This window comes from Girardinichthys multiradiatus, chromosome 9 (genome assembly GCF_021462225.1).
Source record: "Girardinichthys multiradiatus isolate DD_20200921_A chromosome 9, DD_fGirMul_XY1, whole genome shotgun sequence".
NCBI classification, from domain to species: Eukaryota; Metazoa; Chordata; class Actinopteri; order Cyprinodontiformes; family Goodeidae; genus Girardinichthys; species Girardinichthys multiradiatus.
In genome coordinates, this window is record NC_061802.1 from 1033047 (window position 1) to 1056570 (window position 23524).

General features: G+C 44.2%; 2 protein-coding genes and 1 long non-coding RNA gene across 4 annotated transcripts in view; 2 read left to right on the forward strand and 1 right to left on the reverse strand.

Moving 5' to 3' along the window:
• Positions 1–4381, forward strand: part of LOC124873844 (inaD-like protein) — a 120722-nt gene extending 116341 nt beyond the window's left edge. The window contains exon 51 of the mRNA XM_047374849.1: positions 83–4381. Within this exon, the coding sequence (XP_047230805.1) occupies positions 83–229 (147 nt within the window). The 3' untranslated portion in view covers positions 230–4381. The remainder of the gene's footprint in view (positions 1–82) is intronic.
• Positions 4382–6551: 2170 nt separating this feature from the next.
• LOC124873950 lies at positions 6552–7097 on the forward strand. Its single transcript, XR_007039673.1, has 2 exons — positions 6552–6678; positions 6831–7097. It is a non-coding gene; the product is annotated as an uncharacterized LOC124873950 (long non-coding RNA).
• Positions 6917–21716, reverse strand: pdzk1ip1 (PDZK1 interacting protein 1). 2 transcript variants are annotated; one of them, XM_047375029.1, is made up of 5 exons: positions 21561–21716; positions 16839–16965; positions 16458–16538; positions 12069–12125; positions 6917–7380 (listed from the first exon to the last, which is right to left on the reverse strand). In XM_047375029.1, the coding sequence occupies exons 1-5, from the start codon at positions 21625–21627 to the stop codon at positions 7308–7310; spliced, it is 405 nt and encodes a 134-aa protein (XP_047230985.1). In that variant the 5' UTR covers positions 21628–21716; the 3' UTR covers positions 6917–7307. The 2 variants fall into 2 exon arrangements, with proteins under 2 accessions (XP_047230985.1, XP_047230986.1); XM_047375030.1 differs by lacking the exon at positions 12069–12125.
• Between the last annotated feature and the right edge of the window lie 1808 nt (positions 21717–23524).

The window sequence follows — 23524 nt, forward strand, 5'->3', positions numbered from 1 at the left end:
ACTTACAGGAAACTGGGTTCAGTGGTAGTAGCATTCATCCATCCATCTATCCTGAGGATTCTCTGTCTTCCCTGTGTTTCAGGGCGCAGCGGCGATGGACGGCCGTCTGAAACGCGGCGATCAGATCCTGTCGGTCAACGGTGAGAGTCTTCAGGGAGTGACGCACGAGCAGGCGGTGACCATCCTGAAGAAGCAGAAAGGAACGGTCACGCTGGACATCCTGTCCTAACCAACATGCCTGCAGAGACACGTGAAGTACCGGATGTCTTCACCCTGACTCCAGAGGTTCAGGTCAAGAAAGATCGACTGCTCTGAGCTTCCCAACATGCAAAAAATACTCCCGCAGGTCACACAATTGTCTTCTGTCTCTATGATAACCATCACTTCATGCATCACCTTTACCTGACTCCACCCATGTCTCAGATAGGTGTCTCACCTGATGGTTTCCTCAAAAACTGACACAAGCACAGTTTCTGATGTCAGACCTTCTGCAGCAGAGTCCCTCCTGTAGCTTATTGTAGCTTCTCAGCCTTTCAGTAGGAGAACTTTGATTATATCTGAGCTCATCTTTGCAAATTTGTTCTTCATCTTGAAAAGTTCTAGTTCTTGAACCATAGCACTAGATGGCACCAACTGAACCAGCCCACAAACTGCAAAAAACCAGGATACCAACAAGTAAACCTTTTCGTTATTCTGCCAGGAGCACCATTTAAGACCTTCTGTCTTCTAGTGATCAGTTTGGTGATAGCAGCTGCTCCTGGTTAAAACCACAGCAGTTTCTTATTTTCCTTTTTCACCATTCCCAGATTCATTTCATCTCTGGTTTTACATCTTTGATGAGGTTCATCTATGAGTTCTGGAAGAACTTTGAGGTTTTTAGTCTGAACATTTGTACAAGACACATGAATAAGAACTGAATCTGTAAAAATCTGGCCTCATGTTGATAAACTCATTGATTTTACAGAATACATATTTAAGTGATTGTTTAAAAAAACAGTTGTTTGAAGATCATCATCTGCAGAGGAATTCATCTAAATATAATTTAATGGTTGTAAATCTGAACCACGAAGCTCAGAATAATCTGGTCCGTATGTTGGTCAGTAGGAGCTCAGAGTTCCTCCATTGCTGATCATCAGATGCTAGAAACCAGAAAGGTTGAGATGCTCCATTTATCCGACTGCTGCTTTTCAGAACCTCCTAAAACTAAAATGGCAAAATGGACTGAACCAACTGATCATGTTTTCATGGAGGAAGGACTGACGGTTCTAATGCTGATGGACAAAAATAGATGCTTAATTTATCTGGTCACACTTTTCTACTGAAGGTTCTGGTTCTGTCTGGAACATTCCCAGGGACGGAGGTGTTTTCATGACATGTTCAAAAGTGTTGCAGTTTCATATTCTGAATGTCGATGCATGCAGCGTTGCAGCAAACAGTGTGCCCAAAATACTGCAAATTTAGCAGCAAACCCTCTGATTGGTTGGCTGCAAATGGAAGCAACAATGATGTCACACCTGTTCGCAGAAAAGCTTAAAAAGTTCTTATAAGCCATGAAAAGGTGGGTTCTGGTTCTTGGGTTGGTTATGAAGTTTAACAAGTAAATCCAAGTTAACAATTTAAGTTTGCAGCCAAAAACGTTTCTGAAAGAATAAAAAAAACTGCAGCTACTGTTAAGTAGGGCTTTCAGCATTAGTTTATTTTTGGTGCATAAGAAGCTTATATTTCTGCTTCAGACTCGGCCCAAACACAAGCGGAGCCTGTTTCAACACACTGACCGCAGTTTAATATTTGTTGTTGATTTTAATGATGGCAAATCGTCTGAAGGGTTCAGGGTTTATACCTACGGCTAAATAAATCCTGTTGATTCTCAGTTAAAACTTTACTTTGTCTTGAAACTAAATCACCAAACAGTCTTAGTCGTTTTAAAGTTAGCATGTAGCTTCTCCTGTACGTTCTTTACATCCATGCAAAAAGTGCCATCTTTTGATAAAATTCATTATTTTAGTTTAATACATTGGTAGGATTTCTAGAAGAGTTGTTGGTCGCCTGTCTCCATGGAGACAGCTCTCAGGATGTTGTTAGTATGGTGCCTGTTGCCTTGACAACAGATGTCTTCCACATGACGGTTGTCTTTTACTTTAGAGATTAAAGCTGCAGACGGATGTTCCTCATGTCCCTAAATAACAGACTGTTCCTGTTTGGGTTTAAACTTTAACCCACGTTCTGATGTAAAAATCCTAAAACCAGATTTATTGAACCATAATTGTGAATTAAATATCTTCCAATGAGATTTCACATTTGCTATAATTATGTTCAAGAAGCTGATTCCACCAAACAACTGCAGAAAAACAGCAGAAAAAAATCAGTTGCTCAAAACACCCTGAAGGTTCTCCTAAAAAACGTCCTGAAGGTTTTCCTGAAAACGCCCCGAATATTTTCCTGAAAACATTCGGAAAGTTTTCCAGAAATGTTCCTGAAGGTTTTCCTAAAAATGCCCTGAAGGTTTTCCTGAAAATGCCCTGAAGATTTTCCTGAAAACACCCTAAAGGTTTCCTGGAAATATCCTCAAATTTTTTCTGAAAACGTCCTGAAAGGTTCCTGAAGGTTTTCCTAAAAACCCCTGAAGGTTTTCCTGAAAAGGTCCTAATGGTTTTCTTGAAAATGTCCTGAAGGTTTTCCTGAAACCGTCCTGAAGATTTTTCTGAAAACGTCCTGAACGTTTTCCTAAAAACGCCCAGAAGGTTTTCATGAAAACATCCTGAAGGTCTTCCTGAAAAGGTTCTGAAGGTTGTTTTTTTTTTCAGAAATAAGGACAGCTCTTACACTAAAGTTTTCAGAATCCAATTTAAGGAAACAAAAGCTTTAAAGTCAGTTAAAATGTTAATTGAAACATTCCCAGCCATCCCTGACAGGTGTTATGGTCAGATTGGCTTTCTGCAGCTGCTTCACAGCTGAAGATTCTGCCACACATTTATTAATGAATGTTGTTATGTGTGGAGCTACAATTTGACAAATTGTTAATTTCATGATCCATTACACTGAGTTGGCCAGCAATCAGCATCCATGGAAACTGTTAGACGTTTTCCTTCCTGGGCAGAAATTGAGAAGTTGTTGAGATGAGTTGTGGAATGTCCTCGCTTCAATGAAACATTTTCAGTTTTTAAATTATTTCAGTTCCTTAAACAGTTTTTAACCGTTCTTAGACCAAACCTGCAAACCAACATTGGAAAAACACACTAGCGAACATGGATGATTGAAGTAAAGAGTTGAATGTTTCTCTCTGAGATGCTGGGAGTTAGAAGGTTGTAAAGGAATTATAAGCAGCTTTTATTTTACTCTGTTTAATTTTCTTTTCTCTTGTTCTTTAAATCAGCTAATCTGTAAAATGATCTCCAACAAACTCCACATTTTACCTTCAGTGTTGCTACCAGCTGCCAGAGAACCGTATTGTTGGTTAATTTCCTCTTAAATTTTCTTTAACAGTTCTAAAATCCTCTGCGGTCTTAAGACAAAGTTTTCTTCTAGAAGTGGAACGACGTGTTATTTTCATTTTATCTGACTAGTTGGGAGTTTAGACTTGTAGATAAATCTGAGTTATGGAATTTATTAGTTTTATGCTGCTCTCATAACGTGTGGTGTTTTGTGCAACTGATCTTTGCTAACATGTTAGCTTTGTCCCCAATAAACAAAACTAAGCAAACAGAAATACTAGCCTGATGCCGTTAGCTCTGTTAGCTCGGTTAGCCTGGTTATCTTTTTGGTTGTACAAAAATACAGTTTAATCAATTTACTTTCCAGTCCAACACAGTCTGTGGGTTAAATGTTTGTAATTTGGCCCATTTTACCAAAACATTTAAAAAGTAAAGTGTTTTTTAATATTTAACACGGTGTTAGCTTCTTTTTAGCAACATATTACCTAAACTGTTGACTTTATCAGTGAGTTATTCCGTCCAAGACTCTTGAAAGTTAATCATGAATATAAACCTGTTTAGGATGATTTGTGAAATAGTCAAAGATCCTTTTTTAATTATTTGAGCTAAAGCTAGCTTGTTGTTAGCATTAACGTCTAAAAGCAACTAGCCAGGTTCGGTCGGGAAACCAGTGCAAACTTCTACATATCAATCATGTGCAGAAATACACTGTCTTTATTTTTTTGTAGATTAAATGTAATTTATTTGTTGAATCCACTGGAAATAAAATCTGTATTTTCTGTATTTATGGTGCAGCTTTGTGCCACATCCTATCGGAACCCAGCACGGGTCCATTTTTATTTCATGTCTTTGCCATGTTGTCAAAGGTTTCTGGAAAATGCTTTTGATTTACTGTGAGAAGATTGAAATGATTATTAGTGGAACCATTAATAAAGATGAATAAACTGAGACTTTGTGGGGAAATCTTTCAGGAAGAGATCTGAACATATCAGGGTTTAAATAGTTTCTTTTTACAATAAATTCAATAAATTAAATTGATTTAAATCAATTGAGTCTGTTTGGTTTGATCTTCTCATCTGTTCAGATTTTAAAAACAAGTTTTCTGTAAATCTAAAAATTCATTCAATCCTAAATATTTTGATCAGGGAATTAATTCTATTCATTTTTACATTTGCACAGAAAACATTGGAACACTTTATGTTCATTCATTTGTGACTTACCAATGAAGAACTAAGAATGCAGTTAACATCCGACCTACCAATAAGCTACTTAGAAGGAAGACTACTAGTCCGGTTTTGTCAGAGGTGACAGTGTAGGATCACAGAGCAGGCAAAGAGGGTAAGGAAGAACATGGTAGGAGATGCCCAGGGACGCCCCGATTCTGGTAACGCTCTGTTGGTCATTCCGAGTCTAGATTGTCTTCAGCATGGTGTAGTCCCTGCAAGCCGAACAGAGTGACCAAGTCGGGACCGAAGCCTTTGGTGCTGGTGAAATTGGAGATTTTGTTTTGGACAAATGGTTAAAGGTAATGTAGAATATAAACTATCTATGTGTGTAACTGGAATGTGCAGATAGAGGTCATAAATTGGTGAAGGACAGGGGAGTAGCGGATGGGTTTGAAGGAGACAGGAGAAGATGAGCCTGCTGGAAGTAAAAACAGGAAGCACTCCTTATTTGGACATAAGGAACTGTTATGCTATACATGAGTGACATGATATATGTATATGTTGAACACGCCCCTGAGACTGAATAAAACGAGCTGGAAGCAAAGAGAGAGCAGAGTTGTTGCTCGCAGGTGTTGGCTGGAGCATCTTTCTCTCATTCTGTGCAGAGGCGAACTTAAGCTGATTGTACTTTGTGTTTATTTCACTCTTTTGAAACCTGGACCCAAATCAACGGACCTGGGGAAGCAGAGACGGCTTTGACAACTTGGGGGCGTCGTCCGGGATTTGGGAAAACAGGTGAAAATTGGGATCACTGACAAGGACCAACAGACACCGGACACAGGCTAGCCAAAAACTACAGAAAAGGTAAGCAGAACCTGTTTTATCAAACTCTGCTTTTGGATTTTCGATAGGCTAAATTAATATTATGTCCGATGTCTTAGTAAGTCTGAGTCTGCAAAAACTTAAGAAAATGTTGATTAGGATTTAAACTGGTCAATAGGATGTTGTCTTATGAAAATTACAAGACTTAGTGGTGGTGTTGTGTGGAAAAATATAGTAGTTTCTTGAACGTGACGGTTCAGCATATGTCCTTAGAGGCCCGGGGGACTGAGAAACCTCAAATTCTACATATAACTGAGAACGAGACCAGGCAAATACATTGTGTATGAATGCTGATGAGTAACGGAAATATTTCTCTGTGAAAATCAGATTACAGACGTTGATAAGTACTAAAGCACATAAAACATTATAAATGGTGAAAAATAACACCGTAAGAATAGGAAGTCCTATGAGTTCGAGACGTTTTTCTTAAGAGCCGTGAACAGAAGTTATTACAACTGTAAGACCGGCCATGAGCTGTGAGTTGGATACATAACCAACGAGATCAGACGTTGTTAGGGTCAAAAAGTGAATGAGCTGTGAGCTGGACACACACCCCGGCAAGAACAGACTAATTAGGAAAACACGAGTGAATAAAAGCTGGTGAGTGGGGAAGGACGCCAAGCATCCATCCATCCATCCATCCACCTACCCTTTCATCCATCCATCCATCCATCCATCCACCTACCCTTTCATCCATCCATCCATCCACCTACCCTTTCATCCATCCATCCATCCACCTACCCTTTCATCCATCCATCCATCCATCCATCCACCTACCCTTTCATCCATCCATCCATCCATCCACCTACCCTTTCATCCATCCATCCATCCATCCATCCACCTACCCTTTCATCCATCCATCCATCCATCCATCCACCTACCCTTTCATCCATCCATTTAGTTCCTTAAGATATTTTCTAACAAATGAAATCATCATTTGCAAGCAGATGATTTTTGGTTTTTGTTTTACACAGATTCTCTTTGACTGATGTTAAAATTAGTTTGATGATCTGAAATATTTAAGTGAAACTATAAAACTAAATAGAAGACACCTGTTGGGGACGGGGGAGAATGCTTTTTAACTGTTCCATCTATAGTGACTGATTTATTGAGCTACAATCAGAAGTGTAATTATCCTCTTTATTGTAGCAGTTATCGCTTCTCTGGAAACAAGTGGCAGACATATTGGATCAGCACTGGTGAGAAACTCTTCCTGTTTGAGTTTGTAACCTGGAAGTTAGAAATTCCGATTTGTAATTGTGACTTGAAGGCATCATTAAGTGTTTTCTTTAACCAAACATGCAGGGATTACTGAAGCTTCTTCTTTTGTTTGTTCCTCAACCAACTGCAGACGTTTAAGCCATTATGGTGGTGGCAGTTCTGAAACTCTTTGGGAACCAGGGATCGCAGTAAAACATGAGGAACCGGATCAGGACATTTGGACAGAACTGTTTATTGTAAAGTTCTACAGCATCCTCGTGTTCTGCAAGGAACGAAAACATTTCCTCAGTCTTCTCTCCTGAAGCTGTTTCTTGTGGACTCGCTGTGTTCAATCATTAACAGCAGCTCATTGGTTCATTGATCAGTAATGAGAGTTGAGGGAGCAGCTTGTTATAAACATAACTGATTAATTGGTACAGGAAACAAAAGGAAAGCAGAACAATATCTCAACTAATGAGCTCACTTTGCTATCAGTTATTAGTCTCTTCTTCAGAACTCAAATAACACATAATCACATGATACAACAGGAAGATTCAACACAATGCTTTTGTTTCTTTTGATTTACAGAAGGCAGGAGTACAGAGCCAATAGGATCGCTGCTGGACGGTCACATGGCTGTAGATTTATCCTGGGAGCTGTCAGGGATGCAGCTTTCGTAGATGTTGCTGCCGTCTCTGCTCCTGAATTACAAACACAGAGGTCAGGAATAAAGCTGCAGCATTTGGATTTAGAAGGTTAATATTGCTGGATGCACTGAAACAGTTTATTTTTAAAGCTTCAGACACATGATGATTAATCTGATCATACTAATGCATCATAAAGGCCTTCGCTGACTCTAACCTGCCAACATGGTGGCCAGCTGCTGTAGTCTAAAGAAAACTGCAAAGTTCTGCAACTGAAAGCAGCTTTTCTCAGGGTTCGGCGCCCCCACCAGGAACCATGAAACAGCCACTCAATTTCTCATACAAGATGATGATCGATACACTCTATCACTGAAAGTATTGACCTTAAAGATTAAGAATAGGATGCCATCAAAGTTAATGTCCATGTAAAAGTAGACAAACACTTCTGAAAGTATAGCGTATGTTTTTTACTTTAGTCCTGGATGTGTCAAAAAACCCAAATATTTCATTATTATTGATTTATTAGTGGCTGTTGGTCTGATGCTCATCACCATCTTTATAATACAGGGGTTGGACAATGAAACTTAAACACCTGTCATTTTAGTGTGGGAGGTTTCATGGCTAAATTGGACCAGCCTGGTAGCCAGTCTTCATTGATTGCACATTGCACCAGTAAGAGCAGAGTGTGAAGGTTCAATTAGCAGGGTAAGAGCACAGTTTTGCTCAAAATATTGAAATGCACACAACATGATGGGTGACATACCAGAGTTCAAAAGAGGACAAATTGTTGGTGCACGTCTTGCTGGCGCATCTGTGACCAAGACAGCAAGTCTTTGTGATGTATCAAGAGCCACGGTATCCAGGGTAATGTCAGCATACCACCAAGAAGGACGAACCACATCCAACAGGATTAACTGTGGACGCAAGAGGAAGCTGTCTGAAAGGGATGTTCTGGTGCTAACCCGGATTGTATCCAAAAAACATAAAACCACGGCTGCCCAAATCACGGCAGAATTAAATGTGCACCTCAGCTCTCCTGTTTCCACCAGAACTGTCCATCAGGAGCTCCACAGGGTCAATATACACGGCCGGGCTGCTATAGCCAAACCTTTGGTCACTCATGCCAATGCCAAACGTTGGTTTCAATGGTGCAAGGAGCGCAAATCTTGGGCTGTGGACAATGTGAAACATGTATTGTTCTCTGATGAGTCCACCTTTACTATTTTCCCCACATCCGGGAGAGTTACGGTGTGGAGAAGACCCAAAGAAGCGTACCACCCAGACTGTTGCATGCCCAGAGTGAAGCATGGGGGTGGATCAGTGATGGTTTGGGCTGCCATATCATGGCATTCCCTTGGCCCAATACTTGTGTTAGATGGGCGCGTCACTGCCAAGGACTATCGAACCATTCTTGAGGACCATGTGCATCCAATGGTTCAAACATTGTATCCTGAAGGCGGTGCCGTGCATCAGGATGACAATGCACCAATACACACAGCAAGACTGGTGAAAGATTGGTTTGATGAACATGAAAGTGAAGTTGAACATCTCCCATGGCCTGCACAGTCACCAGATCTAAATATTATTGAGCCACTTTGGGGTGTTTTGGAGGAGCGAGTCAGGAAACGTTTTCCTCCACCAGTATCACGTAGTGACCTGGCCACTATCCTGCAAGAAGAATGGCTTAAAATCCCTCTGACCACTGTGCAGGACTTGTATATGTCATTCCCAAGATGAATTGATGCTGTATTGGCCGCAAAAGGAGGTCCTACACCATACTAATAAATTATTGTGGTCTAAAACCAGGTGTTTCAGTTTCATTGTTCAACCCCTGTATATCCATCATATTTTATAACCAGAAGACATGAACAAATGTTTAAAAAACCTAAACTCAGCATTTGGATTTTTGGAAGTTTAGAATTTTTCTGATAGAAAAAGATTTTCTCTGAAGCAAAAATGTTTCATCATTTGCTCACGATAACTTCCTGGTGTTGTATACAGAAAATAGATGAGATTCTGACAAAGAAGACCTTTCCAACAGGAACATGTGAACTGGATGGTTGGCTTTTTTTAGGTAACACATAAAAAGGACAGAGTGAACACTCTTAGTTTCCCCAAAAATCATTTATGCAGGAAATGTGGCTAAGCTCAGTGCAAGAGGACATATTTCTAGAGCTAAAAAATTAAAAAATAATGCACAGAAACAGCAAAAATTTCAGCAATCATACTTGACTTGAAGGTGCCACACTGTGCCCACAAGATATAACAGTAACTCCTGTCGTTCTGCATGACCAGAAACATCTGACAGATCAGTCCATCAACTAGTGTACAGGAAGATGTGGATGTTAATGAGTTAAGAAGGGGAGGGGGCAGAGTCATCAGTAAAAACGCTCGTGACTGTCCTAAAAAGGACAAGAATCAGACGCCGGCCGCAGCAGCAGATGCTGAGTGAAGTTGCTCCCCCCACCTTCTTCAAATTAAACAAAGATGGTGTCAAACGTTTGTGCAGCAAAAACTTTTTTTTTTAAAGATATTAATGAAAGCTTCCAGAGGTCACCAAAGGTCAACCAGCCCCACCCCAACCTTCATCAAATGAAACTAAATTCGGCTAAATTTTCCTGGTTTGTGCAGCAAAACCTTTTGTTTTGTGCAGTTTTTGTTTTAAAGTTCTAAATGAAAGTTCAAAGGTCAAAAGGTCAACCAGCCACATTAACCAAATCTAACAAAATTGGTGTCAATTGATTTGGCTACATTTGTGCAGCAAGAATTTTCATATGTGCTGGTATCATTTTAAAGTTATTAATAATAGTTATAAGGGGTCACTAAAGGTCATCAAACATGCCTGAATGTGTGTTAAAGGGCAGCAAAGTTCACCTTTTTGCCTAAATGTAGGCCTTTCATTTGTTCAGCATGATTCCACGTTGGGCATCACTTTCTACAGTACTGAATGACATTAATTGTAGGTTTGTGCCCTGATCTGATGATAGGTTTAACTGAGGGGTTTCTGGTTGTTTTGCACCTTCAGTTATTGGTTTATCAGCAGGACAGACAAAAAAAGGCAAGCAAAGAAGCTTTAACTTCTTACTCTATTCAAGGTCCATCCTGCATGTAAGAAGCTCACTTCTGTTTTTTATTGACACGTCCAATATTTTGCCTGCCAATATGCTTAAACAGAATAAATATTTTTTATGAGTAACACCAGTATATTTTAACTAACTTATGATAAAAAAATATATACAAGCTAATTAATTTCCTCTTGGTTGTTTGACTATAGAATACTAATAAAAAATGGGCTGTAAGTCAGTCCTTCTGCTGATTTTGTTCATTCCAACTTCCAGTGTCAGGAGGTTATTCTATATCAGTGTTTTACCCTTTAATAACAGTTAATAATGAATCGGGTAAAACAAAAAAACTTTTAGCAAATTCCGATTATGTTTGGAGGTCATTTTACAGGGCAAATCATCACAATAGACGAGCTGAGGGAGATTTTTGCAACCTATATTTTCTTCAAACCAAATACAAACTTTCATCTTCATTTGGTCAGAAACCCTAATTTTAAAACCATAATTGACAAAAAAATATTAATGTTTCTTACTTTTATTTTTGCACACATAAATAGTCTAAATTGATTATCTAGGTAAAACAAAAAATATTTCTTGGATGTTGAATGTTGTCAAAAAAAACAGGACTTTTGGAATTACATATTCCGTAGTAAAATTTAAATCCACCGTCCCAAATAATTTCTTAGTCCTGGAAAAGGTCCAAACATCTTTTTGATTTGGTTAATGTGGACACTAATTCAAGCCCAGGAACATAGATTTTCTTTCACCAGAAAAGAGCTTCAACTGTTAGCTTCAGCAGAGTCAACAGCCAGACCACTGAGGCAACTCTGAGTGTAGACTGAGAGCAAAAAGATTTTCAGTTAAGAGAATTTGCCATTTTATTTTATTAAAATAAGTCAAATCATTATCTGTTCTCTTCAAACATTCCTCCTGCATATTTGACTACAATAGTTAGCTGCAGCAGAGGGTTTCTTCCTCAGTGTCTGAGCTAAATGAAGCAGAGTGTCTGACTGCAGCTGCCATCTGGTTGCCGTATTTCAACTTTTAGAAAGGTGGAATTTTGAGCTACTTCTATTCACTGCCGTTGTGTTTTAACAACATTCACAGCTCAATGTACTAACATAAAGTATTCTGTTGACAGTTGTTCAGAGAAAAGGAAATGGTGACTCCTGTGTACATCAAAGCAATGCTGTCAGAACTGAAGCAGAAGTTACAATTTCTGTCTGATAGCGACATCACACATTTTTTTAAATCAGTCTTTTTGTTATAAGCTGACATTCTCCACAGACCGGTCTTACTGCTGAGCCTTTCAACCACTGGGTCTGTTCTTGGTCTGCTAGGTCTCCAAGTTCCTTCTCTCAGACAACATTTCTCCTGACCTCCTCCTCTACGTTGGATCAATCACAAAATTGATAGTTAGTTTATAAACTCAGATTTTACGCATTGATGCTGAAGTTCTGCTTTCATAATTTATAAGGGTAGTGAAGATTTTATGCCAGAGCCCTGATCCAGTCAGCTGATCAGAGTGTTGCTTACACATGGTCTGTCTGAGCTAAAAGCTGCTTCTGGATCAGCTGAACTTGGGATGCTGAATATTTGGTCAGAGATGGGTCCAGTCTTTATGAGTTGCTGTTTCCTGCAGGTCACTGTAACATCCACAGTAAACCAGTCTTTAGTTTCTACCTGAGGATGTCCAGCCTCGTCTCGTAGTTATTTTCTTTCTCCATGCCGGTACTCGGCCTGCAAACAAAGTTCCAACACAAGACTGAACAGGATTCCTCAGCTTATTGTAACATTTTGCCCAAATGAATATAAAACACTGTGAACAAATCTTCTCAGGTTTTCCTGAAATCAGACAAATTCATTTTCTTTCATAAACAGGATTTCCAGAAAGATTTAAAAAAAGAAACTAAACATTTATCTGTCATTTCTTCATGAGCTAAAAGTCTTTATTAAACAAAGTCCAGAAAAATTGACTCTCAGGCCCTGTTTACACAATGTTTTCTGATAAAAACAGGGAAGTTTAGTTGTATTTCTACTGTTTGTTTCCATGACAAAGCCAAACTTTTTTCCATAAACGGCCCAATTTGGGAACAGCTTTCAAAGAGTAATGTTTTCCCGATCTCTGTTGTCATCTAGATGGGAAAGGGAAGCCCTGCCTCATGAGCAGCATGACTGAAAACACAACATAATGGCTGCCGACCAGTTTAAAACCACAGAAGAAGAAGAAGAGATAAACAATAACAATGGTTAACTGCAGAATACCTACTGCTGCTGAATCTAACCACGGTTCTCCACAAAGGTGCTCCTGTTCTCCCGTTTTCTAAGGTTTGAGAGTTTCATACTGCCTCCTAGTGGCGTGGTGGGGGTGTTTTGTTTTCTACCATGTCTTTCCGACAGAGTATCGCTCAGAATATCACAGCTAATGCTTTAAAGCTCTGCTTGATATTTATAGAAGAAACTTTATTATAAACTTCTTTGGGAATATTTCAATTGTTACGGACACAAAAACTGAAATGAAAAGGAAAACAGAAGCTTGAAAAAAGAGAGATGGGGTAAAAAGGGGAAAAAAGAGTGGAGGAGAGAAAGAAGGATGAAGAGAATACAAGATTACACCCTGCTTGCTTATACACCTGCAGCTGTTTTTTTTTTTACAAAATAGTTCACGGTACCTATGAATATAAAATGTACTTAGTGAGAGGTGCAGCCCAATATAGAAGATCTGTGTATCTGTCAACACCTGAAGCTTAACACCTGTGAGTATGGGTGTGGACGCGCTTTTGTATACAAGGTTTCTCCACAAAAATATGCAATAGCGAGCGTGAGGACCCACAGGCCTGCCCCATGGTCCCTGGACGGACACTGAGGAGATCTGAGTCACAGACATCTAAAGGCCCCCCAAAGCACAGGAACCCCAGGAGAACCACCGCCGGGACTACCACAACCCCCCCAGAGAAGAGCAGTGGAGAGTCCCAGGGGAACCACCCAGCAGCGACAGTGCAGAAGCCCCAGGGAGCCGCAGTGACGAGCCCACAGACCCAGGAGGTGATCCCCTTCACTCCTGGGGCAGAGGCAGGCAGACAGCGCCGGTACTGCCCAGACCCGGGTGACCCCGGCCCGGCTCCCGCCCCCCCGCCCTGAACCCAGTCCCCAACCACCCCCATCCACCTGCGGAGAGGGGGATATGTACAAAGCAACCCGCCAACCGGAGCCACCGCAGGATGCAGCAGTCCCGACCCCCAAACGAGCTCCAATCCCAACCCCATGATTCTCCCACCCCCAGTGAACCCCAACAAGAACCTCCCCACAGGGCCAACCCCAACAAGGACACCAATATCAAACACATCCCCCCGAACCCAAACGCCACGAATCCCCACCCCCACAGGGGCACACCCCCACAGGTGAACTCCGTGGCCGAGAAGCCGATGAAGCCACACCCACATTCCGCAAGCTCCACACACAGCCCCGCTCTAAGAACCCCCGCCGCACCCCGCTCCCCCTCCACACAGCGCGCCGGAATGGCAAGGCAAGGGCCCCGCGCAACGCCACCCCCGCCCACTGGCGCAACAGGGCAGACCCCACCCAGCACCGCACCCACAACCGGACCCCCGATCCCGCACCATGACAGGACAAACTCATCCACTAAGAGGTCCCCAGCCAGCGGCAGGCACCCAGGGCCAGTGACCCCACCACGCCCCCCTCAGCAACAAAAAACACTGCATCACTGCCACTGCAACGACCGCCCAGGGAGAAACACTATCCAGCTCAGCTCCACCATCGCCGCCCAGCCGATCCAAACGCCAGTGACCCCACGCCCTAGAAGTGCACACAACCCCTCCACCCCACAGGCCGCAACCACTCCACTCCAGCAGTCCAGCCGGCCAGCCCCCTCCATCAAAGCGGGGCCACATCCCGGCAAAGACCCCCCTGCCGGAGCCCGGCACACCCCCCAACTGGCAGACCAGGGCCCAAAGCCAGGGGCCGAGATCCAAGGGAAGCCAAGCGATCCCGAGAGAGCCGAAACGCCAGCCCAGCACCAGACAATCCCCAAGACCTGACCCCCAACCCCAGCCCAGACCCGACTAGAGGGCCCACTCCCTCTCCCGGCCTCCGGCCACAGATGGGAAATAGCGAACGGGGGTGTGAAAAGACCCCTAGCCTGCCTCCGCCAGCTCAAATGTGGTGTTGATGCGTGTTGTTGTAGTGTGCATTTAAAAAGAAAAAAAACGGTGAGGAAGAGGGTCTGCCCCTCCCCACTCTGAACCTTCAATGTCTACATGCAATTATACCCTTAGAGGTGAGCGCAGGCACCAGAGGTTAGACCATCTTCACATCTCTACGGTTGTCGCGTAAACGGACAGTGTAATTGAAAAGATTTTCTGTAGATGTGTTAACAGATATGGAACAGAAATCCTGTTATTAATGGATTATTGTCGTGTAAACAGGACCTCAAGTTCTGCACAAACGTCAGTGTTTCAAGAAAATAAATAAATACGTTTTTGTGAGGTGTGTGTTTTGGCATATTTATGTCCAAGTGAAAACACATTTTTAAAATCTGATATTAATGAATAAAAATATAAAGTGTAACTTAAATGTTCACCTCCTTTAAAGTCACAGACATGGGAGCTTCAGTCTCTGATTCACCTGATTTCTGCTACAACATGAGAAACTCCAGGAACAGATCTTCAACTCTGTGGACATCCTATGGAGTTCAGTTAGGTCCAACAGTAAAAACAGACAGACTGAAACCCAAATCTAGAAAGAGCTGAAGACTGATGAAGAAGGCCAAAAAGTCCCCTCAGCCATTCTGAAGGAGTCAGAGGCTTCTGCATCTTCAGACAGTTTATACAGTACTGTGCAAAAGTTTTAGGCAGGTGTGAAAAAATGCTGTAAAAAATGAAAGCATTTTGTAAAGTGATAAAAATCATCATTCATATTTCTGAAAGCAAAGTGAGCGAACCCAAACATACAGCCAAAGTCATGAAGAACTATCTTCAGCGTAAAGAAGAACAAGACTTACTGGAAGTGATGGTCTGGCCCCACAGAGCCCTGATCTCAACATCATCAGAGTGTCTGGGATGACATGAAGAGACATAAGGATGTGAGGAAGCCTCCATCCACAGAAGATCTGTGGTTAGTTCTCCAAGATGTTTGGAGCCCGAGTTCCTTCAAAAACTGTGTGCAAATGGACCTAGAAGAATGGATGCTGTTTTGAAGGCAAAGGGTGGTCACACCAAATATGGTTTTGATTTAGATTTCTCTCTTGTTCATTCACTGCATTTTGTTGATTAATGAGAATAAATGATTAAGCTTCCATTTTTGAAAGCATTCTTTGTTTACAGCATTTTGTCACACCTGCCTAAAACATTTGCACAGTACTGTATACACAGCTGCTACCCAGGTTCTTCACCAGTCAAAGTTGCACTGGACAGTGGCAAATAGTCCAAAGGTGTGATGAGAGACTTCAAGAAGAAGAATATTTGGTCCGACTGGACTAATCACCATAAAGCATGGCAGTGGCAGCTTCATGCTGTGGGGCTACTTCTTAGCAGCACAGCCTGGAGGCCTGTAAGGTTAGAGGAGAAGATAAATGCAGAAACATCCCTGAATCCTGGAAGACAATCTGAGTCCATCTGCAGGGGAGCAACAACAACCTCGAGCGTGCAACAGACGGTACACAGAAAAGTTAAAAGACAACAAGCTGAATATTCTGGAGTAGTCTAGTCAAAGCCCATAGGTCAACCCGATCAAAGATATGCGGCTGGACTCAAGGTACTCAGGCTTGAGGCAGTTCTACACAGATCCAGTGCAGCCAAAGGTGTTTCTGATAAATACTGACCAGAAGGTGTTGGAATTTATGCAGTTATTCAGTTTACCTTCAGTGTTTTTAACAAACTGATGTTCTTTAGTAAAAGATCTGGATTACAGATAGATGACAAACGTGAGGTACATCCTCACATTACGCCTAGATCACACGAGTCAGCAGGTCTTCAATGACCCGGAAGCTGCAGGTTTAAAGAACGCTCTCCATGTTCTCATAAGTTTTTCTGAGTTAAACAAGCTGTTCTCTACCTGATGTTGTCCAGGTTCCCCACATAGGGGTTGCTCTCCACATATTCATTGTCCCTCACTGATTCCATGCTGGCGTTCCTCCTGCACACACACACACACACACACACACACAAAGTTTAGTGTCATCAGCATCTCATTTTAACCTGAAATCCTGTTTTTGTTTGACAGATGATCTGTTTTATCAGCTGAACGGGTCAGTCAGCAGAACTTCAGGTTTCCACTGAATCAGCTGATTTTAGGCAAAACACATTTTACTTGGAGAAGTACTTCAGTCTAACATAGGTGAATATCAACAATCTGAGATCATATGAGTAAAAGGAAGCTAAGCTTCTGGTATCTGCTCTACAGAGTCAAAGGTGAAGAAGACGAGTGCTGACTGACCCGTTGGACTCCTCACACCAGAACTTTTTCACCAGGAAGCCGACGAAGGTGAGGAGCAAGAAGCCAGAGACGGCAATGATTCCTGTCAGCCACTGAGGCAGGAGCCGCTCATAGTGGGTGGGCTGACCTGCAGAAGGCAGAAAGGTCAGAGGTCAGTGAAGATATTCTGCACACAGGGCTTTAGGATGGGTTCAATTCGAAGCGATAAGCTGTAGATGGTCAACCCATCAGAACTCAACCTCCGGACAGATTTTACAGTGAAGCTTTTCATTAACCCCTCCTTGAACCGCCACCTTAACGTGGAGGAGGGGTTTGAGTGCTCAAATGATCCTAGAGGCTATGTTGTCTGGGGCCTAAATGCCCCTGGTAGGGTCTCCCATGGCAAACAGGCTCTAGGTGATGGGTCAGACAAAGAGTGGTTCAAGAATCCCTCATGAAGAACAAAATATCGAGGCACGTGACGTCGCCCGGTACGGCGGAGCCGGGGTCCCACCCTGGAGCCAGGCCTGGGGTCGGGACTCGTCGGAGAGCGCCTGGTGGCCGGGTTGCTCCTCGCGGGACCAGGCCGAGCCAAGCCCGAACGAGAGACGCGAGGCCATCCCCTAGTGGGCCCACCACCTGCAGGGGGAACCGTGAGGGACCGGTGCAAAGAGGATTGGGTGGCAGATGAAGGTGGAGACCTCAGCAGCCCGATCCCTGGATGCTTAGGCTGGCTCTAGGGACGTGGAATGTCACCTCGCTGGGGGGGAAGGAGCCTGAGCTTGTGCGGGAGGTCAAGAGATATCGACTAGAAATAGTCGGGCTCGCCTCCACGCAAAGCGTGGGCTCTGGAACCCATCTCCTTGAGAGGGGTTGGACGCTCTTCTACTCTGGAGTGGCCCACGGGGAGAGGCGGCGAGCTGGTGTGGGTTTGCTTGTTGCCCCCCAGCTCAGCCGTCTCGTGTTGGGGTTTACCCCAGTGGATGAGAGGGTCGTATCCCTGCGCCTTCGGGTTGGGGAGAGGTCTCTGACTATCATTTCAGCCTACGGGCCGAGTGGTAGTGCAGAGTACCCGGCCTTCTTGGCGTCCCTGTCGGGGGTGCTGGATAGTGCCCCTCCCGGGGACTCCATTATTCTGCTGGGGGACTTCAACGCCCACGTGGGGAACGACAGTGACACCTGGAGAGGCGTGATCGGGAGGAATGGCCTCCCCAATCTGAATCCGAGTGGTGTTTTGTTACTGGACTTCTGTGCTAGTCACGGATTGTCCATAATGAACACCATGTTCAAACATAAGGGTGTTCATTAGTCCACTTGGCACCAGGACGCCCTAGGCAAGAGGTCGATGATCGACTTTGTTGTCGTATCATCAGACCTTCGGCCGCATGTTTTGGACACTCGGGTGAAGAGAGGGGCTGAGCTGTCCACTGATCACCACCTGGTGGTGAGTTGGATCTGCTGGAGGAGGAGAAAGCCGGACAGACTTGGCAGGCCCAAACGCATAGTGAGGGTCTGCTGGGAACGCCTGGCGGAGCCCTCGGCCAGGTATGTATTCAACTCCCACCTCCGGGAGAGCTTCGACCAGATCCCGGGGGATGTTGGAGACATAGAGTCTGAGTGGACCATGTTCTCCGCATCTATTGTCGATGCTGCTGCCCATAGCTGCGGCCGTAAGGTCTGCGGTGCCTGTCGCGGCGGCAATCCCAGAACCCGGTGGTGGACACCGGCAGTAAGGGATGCTGTCAAGCTGAAGAAGGAGTCCTATCGGCTGTGGTTGGCTTGTGGGACTCCTGAGGCGGCTGACGGGTACAGTGAGGCCAAGCGTGCTGCGGCCCGGGCTGCGGCAGTGGCAAAAACTCGGGCCTGGGAGGAATTCGGTGAGGCCATGGAGAAGGACTACCTGTTGGCCTCAAAGCGATTCTGGCAAACCGTCCGGCACCTCAGGAGGGGGAAGCAGTGCTTCGCCAACACTGTTTACAGTGGGGGTGGGGAGCTGCTGACCTTGACTGGGGACATTATCGGACGGTGGAAGGAGTACTTCGAGGATCTCCTCAATCCTGCCATCACGCATTCCGTGGTGGAAACAGAGGCTGGGGACTCGGGGTTGGACTCTTTCATCACCCAGGCTGAAGTCACCGAGGTGGTTAAAAAGCTCCGCGGTGGCAAGGCTTCGGGGTTGGATGAGATCCGCCCTGAGTACCTCAAGTGTCTGGATGTTGTAGGGCTGTCATGGTTGACACGTCTCTTCAACATAAGAAGGGGGACCAGAGGTGTGTTCCAACTACAGGGGGATCACACTCCTCAGCCTCCCTGGTAAGGCCTACGCCAGGGTATTGGAGAGGAGAGTCCGACCGATAGTCGAACCTCGGCTTCAGGAGGAGCAGTGTGGTTTTCGTCCCGGCCGTGGAACACTGGACCAGCTCTATACCCTCTACAGGGTGCTCGAGGGTTCATGGGAGTTTGCCCAACCGGTCCACATGTGTTTTGTGGACCTGGAGAAGGCATTCGACTGTGTCCCTCGTGATGCCCTGTGGGGGGTGCTCCAGGAGTATGGAATCGGGGGCCCTTTATTAGGGGCCATCCGGTCCCTGTACGAGCGGAGCAGGAGTTTGGTCCGCATTGCCAGCACTAAGTCGGACCTGTTCCCGGTGCATGTTGGACTCCGGCAGGGCTGCTCTTTGTCACCGGTCCTGTTCATAACTTTTATGGACAGGATTTCTAGACGCAGCCAAGGGCCGGGGGGGGGTCTGGTTTGGGGACCAGTGGATTTCGTCTCTTCTTTTTGCGGATGACGTGGTCCTGCTGGGCCCCTCTAGCCAAGACCTACAACATGCGCTGTGGCGGTTCGCAGCCGAGTGTGAAGCGGCTGGGATGAGGATCAGATCCTCCAAGTCCGAGGCCATGGTACTCGACCGGAAAAGGGTGGCTTGTCTTCTTCAGGTTGGAGGGGAGATTCTGCCTCAAGTGGGAGGAGTTTAAGTATCTCGGGGTCTTGTTCACGAGTGAGGGAAGAATGGAGCGGGAGATCGACAGATGGATCGGTGCGGCTGCCGCAGTAATGGGGGCACTGTGCCGGTCCATTGTGGTGAAGAGAGAGCTGAGCCGAAAAGCAAAGCTCTCAATTTACCAGTCGGTCTACGTTCCTACCCTCACCTATGGCCATGAACTTTGGGTCATGACAGAAAGAACGAGATCCCGGATACAAGCGGCTGAAATGAGCTTCCTCCGTAGGGTGGCCGGGCACTCCCTTAGAGATAGGGTGAGGAGCTCGGCCATCCGGGAGGGGCTCGGAGTAGAGCTGCTACTCCTCCACATCAAGAGGAGCCAGTTGAGGTGGCTCGGGCATCTATACCGGATGCCTCCTGGACGCCTTCCTTGGGAGGTGTTCCAGGCACGTCCCACCGGGAGGAGACCCAGGGGACGGCCCAGGACACGTTGGAGGGACTATGTCTCTCGGCTGGCCTGGGAACGCCTTGGGCTCCCCCTGGAGGAACTTGAGGAGGTGTCTGGAGAGAGGGACGTCTGGGCGTCTCTGCTGAGTCTGCTGCCCCCGCGACCCGGTCCCGGATAAGCGGAAGACGACGAGTACGAGTACGAGCTTTTCATTAATAAGCTGATTCATTAGTTTTCTGTCACAAAGAGCAGCATGATGTTCCTGTGTGGTGGACCGTAGGTTCTAAGGTTAGTGATCCAGTTTGTGGCTTCAAGTAGAAGCCATGTGACACAGGACTGGATTGGATCTCTGAGTGTCGCTGAGACCGGTTCTGCTGAATAAATCCCAGGTTCAGCAGCAAAAAACAGATGATCCTGAAACTGGTCTCCCTCTGAAGATCTCTCCCACTTTGTCCTCGAACTTTGGCTGCTTCTCACTCAGTTTCAGTCCATTACGCTACTAACCTTTGACCTCTAATCATTCAGGCAGAAAACAGCTCCTAATCTCCAGGGATGAACCAGTGTGGTTTAAAACAGAACAGAACCAGTTTCACATCTTTAGTCTTTTTTTTTTTTTTTAGCAACAATCTTAGATTATAAAAATCTATCTTTTAGTTCTGTGTGCAGCGCCCCCTTCAGGTTAGTGGCTTAATTGCATTCTGTGAATTTCTCCTTTAACCCGTCGTCATAAATAAATAAATTTAGTAACTGGTTTTTGAGGCTGTCAACTTTTTAATTGCTTTATTACTTTAACCAGTAGAGACCAGTGATCACCAGTCCCTGCAGCTCCGGTTGTCAGGGTCACAAACTGGGAAGTCTGGGAATTGCTGCTGATTTTTATTAGTTCAAGTATTAAAATATTAAAGAGAGAGAATTTTAAATCTTACTGAATATTTAAATCAAATTTCAGTCTGTTTGTTCTGTTTGCTGGTTTCTAATTTAGAAATCCCTAAATGTTGAAAACTTTTTACAGTTATTACATTACTGGATTATTGTTTTGTTGCAATCAGCATATTAATAAATGATAGATTACTGCAGCAGATAAACAGAACATGTAGGAGGATCATTTACAGCTCGTCTGTTATATGAGCTCACTAAACAGAACAGAAAGCTGCCTTCTGGGTCAAACTGTCAAAGTTTTTATGCCTTATGTCAGGTTGTAAAAATCGGTTCTATTTTAGACTTTTTCTAAGAATTCAGGTAAAACCCGCTGGGTTTCTGAAGACAGATGCAGCAGTATGAATCATCCCTTAAAGTTCAGCGTCTCTGCTGGAGACCTAGAGCTTGAATCTCAGGTGAATCGGACCATACCTGTCTGGGCCGTCACAGCTCCAACCAGTAGCAGCAAACAGGACACCAGCTCGGACGCGCTTCTCATCTCGGAGTCTGGAAAACAAACTGCTCTGCATCTGAGAGCTGGTGAGGTATTAAGGTGTTCCTGTTGGACCTTCAGGTCAGTTTCTGTTAATCTGTAACTCAGGCTGTTATCTGCTCTGGTGCCTGGACCCAGTATTCAGCAGTTTCCTTAGAATCAATCCAAGCTTCCCTCTGGAAAACAGAGCCAGTATGACGGTTTTTCTGCAGAACCTTTATCAGACGGTTCTGTAGTGAACTAGAAACATCTTTAGGGTTGTTTTAGATTCTTCATAGCAACCTTTGTTTGGTTGTCAAGGTAACCAAACTATCACACCATAATGACATCATCTTGTTTGCAGAGTCTGAACGCGGAACGGCACCTGAGAAATGAAACAGAAAAGCTGAACATGCATGTTGTATAAAACATGCCTCAACTGTGATTTTATATAGGTTTCCTTCAAAACAGCGATAACACACAGACCATTAGCTTTACTAATGAGGGGGGGGTTCTTACGCTCAATGTTCTACACACAACTCGGCATGTACAAAAATAAACGTTGCGTGAAAGTGTGCGTAAATCCTGGCAAACCTTTCCTATCAACGATAATAAACTACAGAGAACTGAACCTCCCCTAAATCCACTGAAATATGACTCCATCCAGTTTAATTCATGGAGCATCAAACTTGATGTTTCTTCATGACTTTGAGCTTTTATGGTTTAAACCAGAGCGATGAAACTGAATCACATTCAGCCTCAATAACGTCACACAACTCAGAAAATGATGGAAACAACCTCAGTTGGATGGAAACAGAAACTTCCTCTGTTTCTGTCACCTGTAGATGGAAATGCTCCTCAGTCTGAGCGCTGAGGAGCAGAAAATGCATGAGAACCATCTAAGGGACACTTTCATTCTCACTGAGAATAAAACGGTGTCGGATCAGCAGATGAACTCCTAACAAGTCAGGTTTAATGGTTCCTAAGGTGGACCAGCTGGAGACAACCACACATGTCTATAAATAGCTGCTAAAGTTGCTCCTAGTTGTAGAACGATGGCAGCTTTGGTTCAGCTGGAGGACATCACCAATGGAAGAAGTTGGAGATCCTCCTGACCTGCTGGGACATGATGATGCACGGCTCATCAGCTGGTTTAGATTGTCCAGGACAATCATCTTGGAGCTCTGCATGGAGCTGGTCTCCGTGCTACAGAGGGAAACAGAACCACTGGTACCAGTTCCAGTTCTCACTACCCTGCGGTTCTTTCAACCGCAGCTTCTCAGAGGGAGCTGACTGACAGGTCGGGTATTTAACAGTCATCCCTGAACCGGGCCTTGCCAGCCATATGGGTCGGCCTCATACAGATGTTGTTCTGATATAGAAAGTTCCTCTAAACTGTGGCTCTCATTGCAGCGCAGAGATGATTTATGAATGTAATCAGAGCTACGGACTGGACCCATAATGCTATAAGGGCCCCATCTGGGAGTCAATATGTTCAAATGTTCAACCTATTACTGATGCGCTAATGTGTCCCACTAATGCAACGATGGCCTCAACTCATGATTCCTTTATACTATAATAATAATAATAATAATTATAATTAATCTAATAATATTCATTGTTACCGAGACCCATATGTGATTATCCCGGCAGATAACTGGAAACTTACTGAAGGTGTAAGGCGTTTCCAGTTCAAACCTGCTGCTGAGCAACATAAAGTTAGAAAAATAGTACCTGTTTGGTTTACAAATAAATCATCTCTCATTTAAAGTTATAATCTTTATTTTTGTTATTGATATAACAGGTAGCTTACTGGCTGCAAAACAAAAATATTTACACACACACTGGTCTGTACCGCACATCAAATATAAAAAAGAACATCCCTTTGCAACTTTTTTCATTGGATTCACAGATGAACAAGTTG